The 6,207-nt window shown below is 55.3% G+C and overlaps 2 protein-coding genes across 2 annotated transcripts in view; one reads left to right on the plus strand and one right to left on the minus strand.

The window, feature by feature from the left end:
- Positions 1-3,269: 3,269 nt before the first annotated feature.
- On the plus strand, positions 3,270-5,218 carry PV06_11304 (uncharacterized protein; the record flags this gene model as incomplete). The annotated part of the gene is made up of 2 exons (XM_016412951.1): positions 3,270-4,562; positions 4,622-5,218. The coding sequence occupies 2 exons, from the start codon at positions 3,270-3,272 to the stop codon at positions 5,216-5,218; spliced, it is 1,890 nt and encodes a 629-aa protein (XP_016256665.1).
- Positions 5,219-5,793: 575 nt separating this feature from the next.
- The window catches only part of PV06_11305 (uncharacterized protein), a gene marked incomplete at both ends in the record, with an annotated part of 2,295 nt that continues 1,881 nt past the window's right edge, over positions 5,794-6,207 (minus strand). Inside the window, one exon of the mRNA XM_016412952.1 lies at positions 5,794-6,138. Within this exon, the coding sequence (XP_016256666.1) occupies positions 5,794-6,138 (345 nt within the window). The remainder of the gene's footprint in view (positions 6,139-6,207) is intronic.

The following is a 6,207-nucleotide window of genomic DNA, read 5'->3' on the forward strand; positions in this document are numbered from 1 at the left end:
GCCAGACTGAGTAGGCGGCGTAGCGCTTGGGCGGCTCGATGCCCTTGTCCTCGGCGTCCAGGGCTTCTTGCGCCGCGGCCGTGATGTCCTTGCGGCAGTAACGCGCCGTCCGTTTCAGGCCTCGCAAGGTGTAGTCGCAGTGAGCGAATCGCGCGGGCTCGAGACCGGCGTCTGAGCGGCCGTTGACTGCAGATACAAGAGGTCAGATGCTTTCTGGCAAGACACACCAAGCGAAAATCGACGTACCCCAAGGAGCATTCTTCTCGGTCAGCTTCTTGACCGCCTCGTCGTGCTGATCGCCTGCCTTGCGATAAAAGGTCGGGTCGTTGTTGCTCGCCGCCAACCGCTTGCGGATCCCCAGGTGGTTCACGATGACCGTCTTCGCGCCCGTCACCTGCTTGACCAGTTCTTCCACCTCGGGGACATATTTTTCCTCAACGTTGTTGCCTTCCAGCCAATCGCCCGTGTCCAGCACAGACTTGTGCTTCACGTAGGTGAATCCCTGGACGTCAAGGCCCTCGGGACCTTGGATGATCTCTTCTGCGAGCTCGGGATTGAACAAGTCCACATCAATATCTTCCCCGGAGCTGTGTGCTGGGCCTGAGAAGAGCCCACGGTCTTCAGGCTTGACGGTCAGGTCCGGCAGATTGTAGCGGACGGTGCCGCGTACCGATGGCTGTTGTACGAGGCCAGGCATATCTTTGGTCTTGAGAGGATGTCGTGAATGTTGTTTGGAGGCAGCGAGGAAAGAGTCCAATTGCACGTTGCTAGTTGTCTGTGAATCAGTGCTGGCGAACAGGACCCTCAAGTCGACGATATATGTAATTCGTCGCCGTGGTCACGGGACGTCTTGAACAAACCCCGGGCGATTAAATCGAGGCCATATCTGCCTCCTACTCGGTTATGGCACATTACCGCGGCTATGCTGGCTGGTGCTGGGGTGGTCAGGAGGGACCGTAGGTCATGGCCGCCGGTCCTGTGTCGAGGACAATTTGGCAGACGGAAAATCCGCGGAATCGTGATGGCCCGGAAAGGTCCCGGTTATCCAGTCCGAGATACAGAGCAGCAGACAGTCCGTTTTAAAGTCATGTGTGATAGTAAACATATGCAGCCTCGTCGGTCGCCATCTCAAGGCCGATCGATGGCCAGCATCGTGCCGTGGGAGAACCCTGATCCGTCCACGATAGTTTGCACAATACTTCCCACGCATCACACAAATCTACTTTCAACGGTCTATTATGTTGGGCACGCTGCAAGATTATGATGCACGTGCTAGCATGACCCTGGGGTCAGTATTAGTGTCAGCTTCAGTCACACCTGGACCAATAATGAGAGACGTTTAAGGTTCTATATCGTCTAAGCCTAATGAGCCTACGCCATGTGATATGGATGGATTTCCATGTTGCGTTTTGCGACGGCCTTGACACAGTATATGTTGGCCACGTTCAGCATACGGCTGGACGCAATGTTGTGACATGGGCATGTGTAAAGTTCACCACTGGCATTTCTATCCACCGTGGTCATCTTGGGCCGGATGCCACGCCTTAAAAAAGTGCCATGATATTTGGCGGAGAAGCCACAGCTCTCGGATGGTTCAGAGGACTCGACGTGACAAAGAATGTCCACCGGTTGAGTTTCTTGCACAGCTCCGCCAGACGCTCCAAGTCAAACATCTCTCCGATGGGAACCCCCCATCCCGCCAGACAATAGTTGTGCATCGACCAGTCGTTGTTGCGGTTGGGCCGTACTTCGAACGAGACGCCATCGCCGGCGACAGCCACGACATGGTTCTCCCATATGAACCGGGCCACCGCTTCGCTCTGGATCAGGCCGCTATGTCGGTGCTTGTGCGCTTGGGTCTGAGTTCGATAGTCCTGCTTCTGTTCGAGGGTAAGAGACTCCCAGGTTTTGGTGAAGCCGCAGCGCAGGAAGAAGATGTCGCCGTGGTGGAAGGTGATGTTGCACTCTTGAGCGATTTCCTTGACTTGTTCTAGGGTGATGGCGTGACCGACCATGCCGTTGGTCTCTAGACCTCGCTTCTCGGCGTACGAAACGTAGTCGATGAAGACACCGCGCGCGGCAATACCTTCTTGCGCCCAGTGTCCGACGCCGATACGGTCGCTTTTGCCTTGACTGATTTCGTCCGAGGTCGTGCCACCGTACCATTTGCGCGTTCCATCGGCCATCTCGGTGCTGTAGTGACGAAAGCCATCCCACTGAGAAGACGCCTGAGGGTTGAAGCGCCAGATATCGTCCCAAGCGATCCCTTCGTAGTTCGGGATCGGCACTATCTGGTGCTCACATGGGAACCGGTTGAAGCCTGGCCTTCCTGTAAGAGATACAACGAATCGCACTGTTGCTGTCGCTGCCTACCTGGTGTTTCAAGTCTGGTCATCTCCCAGTTCAGACATACCTAGACAAAACCCGTGTCAGCGGACGCGCACGTCTTGAGTCTCGTTTCCCACATACTCGCTCGCCCGTTTGCACTTCTTGTTTGACCACCCGTGCAACATGTGCGGGCGTCAAATACCTGAGCATCCCCAGACCTTCGTCTCGGCTGCCGGGCTTTGCGGGCCAGAACCGCTTCTTATCCTCGAGTTCATCCCATTTGGGGAGGTCTGCGAATGACGACATGGTTGAGAGGTTCTTGTTTTCCCTTATTGACAACCAACTGAACATCGACTTATGAATGAAACAAGGGTCATAATATGTACATGGGACCGTTCGTCTCGCTGATCTGCGTCAGAGATGTAGCCGCGGAACCAGCATAAGCCAGGGTCTGGCTGACGCAATTGTGGATCAACTCCAGAGCGCCAGACCAATGAGGCGAAAAATAAGAATACATCCCGCGGAACCAGCTCTGAGGTGAGGGTGTGGCTCCGATGCCGCATCACAGCCAGTCAGGTGCCAGTGATACACACACTTCCCCGCAGGAGTGAATAACCTCCATCTAGTCCGATTCATTCGTCGCTCGGCAACCTGCTGTATACCCGAGGTGTTCTCCACAGCCACATCACGAGGATCTGTGGATGGCCAGGCCGCGGGCAATGGCCAGCATTCTACCTGGTGGCCGAGGACTCTCTCGGATGCGGATATAGTGTGAAGATCAGTACCCCAAAGCGAGCCCTGCTCGACAGTGGAGATCTGAGGCTCGATTAACATTTTTTGTGATTTCCTAAACCCCAGCTGGCCCTCTTGATGTATCGTTTGCTTGGATTGAGCAGTGACACTTGGACTAGCCATTGACGACAACCGAACCCTCTACGATCATGCCTGCCAAGCACCAAGTCAACGGCGATGTGAAGGGCACTCGCCCCGTCCGCATCGCCAATGTGTCGGGTGGCCAGATGGAGCCTGCGTGGCAGATGAGAAAACAGGCCACCTTCGGCCAGATCGACTTCATCACCGGCGACTGGCTGGCGGAGAACAACATTGCGCAGGAAGCGGCGGCCATGGATGCCGGGACCGGTGAGGGATTCAAGAAGAATGCCTGGGAAGGCTTGCAGTTGACCATGGATGTCATCGCGGAGAAGCATATCAAGGTGGTCATCAACGGCGGAGGCATCGGGGCGGAGAATCTGGCCAGGCGATGCCAGGACCTCATCACCAAGAATGGCTACGACCTGAAAGTCGCTTATGTCTCCGGCGACAACATCACCAAACGGGTGCGGTCCTCGCTCCAAGAGCAGGGAAAACTCCCATCAAGCTTCGAAGATGGCAGCGGAAAGAACCACAAGGACGCGACATTCACGGCGGATGAGGTCCTTGCGTGTACCGCGTACATTGGAGCACGAGCCATCGTCAAGGGCCTCGAGAACGGCGCCGATATCATCATCTGTGGTCGGGTCGCCGATGCTGCTCCCATCATGGGCGCCGCCTGGTGGTGGTATGGCTGGTCGGACACCGACTATGACCGACTAGCTGGAGCTTTCCTCGCGGGCCACATCATCGAATGCTCTGCTTATGCATCGGGATCCAACTTCTCCGGCTTCAATCGATTTCCGCTCGAGACCTTTATCGATTCTGGATATCCCATTGCCGAAGTCGAACGAGAGGGATCTTGCATTATTACCAAGCACGAAGGCACCGGAGGCATGGTCACCGAGGAGACTGTCAAGTGCCAGCTCCTGTATGAAATACAGGGCAATGTCTACTTGAACAGTGATGTCAAGGCCATTCTGGACGACGTCAAGATCGAGCAGGTGGGAAAGGACCGTGTTCGGTTGTCGGGCATCAAAGGTCGTCCGCCGCCACCAACAACGAAACTGGCCGTCTTCTTTCAGGGCGGATACGAAGCTCAGAATTTGGCCAACTTTGCTGGTTATGCATCCCGCAGGAAACATAAGCTGTACGAAAAGCAGATCAGAGCCCGCTTAGATGCGAGGGACCTCACTCGACAGTTTGACATTCTGGAATTCCAGATGATTGGAAACGCGGGCGTCGATCCCAAGACCATGTTCGAAACCACCAGCTACTCACGTATTTTCGCGCAAGCGAAGACTCCAGAGCCCCTATCTGCGCTCAAGCTCATCCTCGCCGACGACACACAACAGAAACCCTCGGTGAGTGGAGCGAAATAAATACCGTTTCCAATTCGAGACGAATGCTAACGATCATGCAGGGCCTCCACTGGGCGCAGGACATGAGGACCGCCGACCCCAGGTCGTTCTACGTGTACTACCCGTGCATCATGCCGCAAGACGAGATTGTCGAAGCAGTCCACTTACTCGACAAGGAAGGCCAAACAAAGCAATCCATTTCGGTGACCCGTCCACCGAAGTACGAGGCCCTGGAGCCTCGCGAGTCCTACGATCCGGCCAACCCGACTCCTCTCGAATCGTTTGGCCCCACAGTACGCATGCCGCTGGGCAACATCGTGATCGGGAGGTCGGGCGACAAAGGCCCCAACGTCAACATCGGCCTGTTCACCGACCGCCCCGAGATCTGGGAGTGGTTCCGCAGCTTCCTCACAATCGAGAGGATGAAAAGTCTGGTCGGCGGCGACTGGAAGGACGAGTACCGCATCGAGCGCGTCGAGCTCCCGACCATCTTCGCCGTCCACTTTGTCATCTATGGCATCCTCGGTCGCGGAGTGAGCAGTTCGACGCTGTTGGACAACAGGGGAAAAGGCTTCACCGACTATATCCGCGCGAAGCACGTCGATGTGCCCAAGAAGTTTTTGCAGTGGACTTGGGAGGAGAAGGAGGATGAGTTTTGACTGGGAAGAGGGTAAAACTTTAGGCACATGTAAAGCCCTCTGCATACTTGACTTTGGGCTGTGGTGTTGGCATCAATGTCAGTCATAATGTCGTCCATATCACCGTATGCTACCCATTCACGGTACCTAGAATTGTCCAATTTGATAATTCTCTTCTTAAACTCCGAAACCATTTCTGAGCGGGCGTACCCGTGGCTATGGAGGGCATTTCTAGAGAGCCCGCGGTTACCTGGCATTCTCAATACGAGAGGATATGGAATTTCCACCCTTGCCCCTTTTTCCCTCGGGGGTGCTAGGTACCTTCTCCATGTACTAGCCCGCGAGAGAGAGAATTGCAGGTTGGTGTGATTAGTGTGCTACTCAACAGGAAGGGTGTCGCTACCCAAGTCGGACATTAGATGGTGGAGGTCTTATGATACTACATTTCTTCATTTGGGTTGCATTAGTTGCCATCCGCGATGATGACATAAGTTCAAAGGCTTCAGTCCTTAACCCGATCATAGTCCTTGCTTAACATGCACGTCGCCATCCTCTTCTGCCTCAAATACCCTGCCCTGCATCCAATTCACGGCCGCTTACACCACCTCTCTCTGTTCGGCCGCGATGTTCTCCTTGCCGTGCATTCTCCTCGACACGTCCGTGTTGAATTTCGAGTCTGGATTGGGCGACAGCAGTGCCCCTCCGATCGCCAGGACGCCAAAGGCGACGCTGATGAGATACACAATCTGCACCGCCTTGGAAAACGCCGTCTGGTAGGCGATGGTCACCGTTTCTAGGATGGCGGGCGTCAAACCACGTACGCCGGCGAACGAGCCAGTGGTGAAACCATCCAGCAGCGCCGGAATCTGATCTGCCGCGATGCCAGCTTTCTCGGCAGCCGGCACGACCGTTGTGGTGATGAAGTGTGCGAGCTTGTTGTTCTGGACCGTGCTGTAGATGGCGAGGGCGATGGTGGCGATGGCTGTACGGCCAGAGATCAGAACCCCGAC

This window comes from Exophiala oligosperma (assembly GCF_000835515.1).
Source record: "Exophiala oligosperma strain CBS 72588 unplaced genomic scaffold supercont1.26, whole genome shotgun sequence".
NCBI lineage: Eukaryota > Fungi > Ascomycota > Eurotiomycetes > Chaetothyriales > Herpotrichiellaceae > Exophiala > Exophiala oligosperma.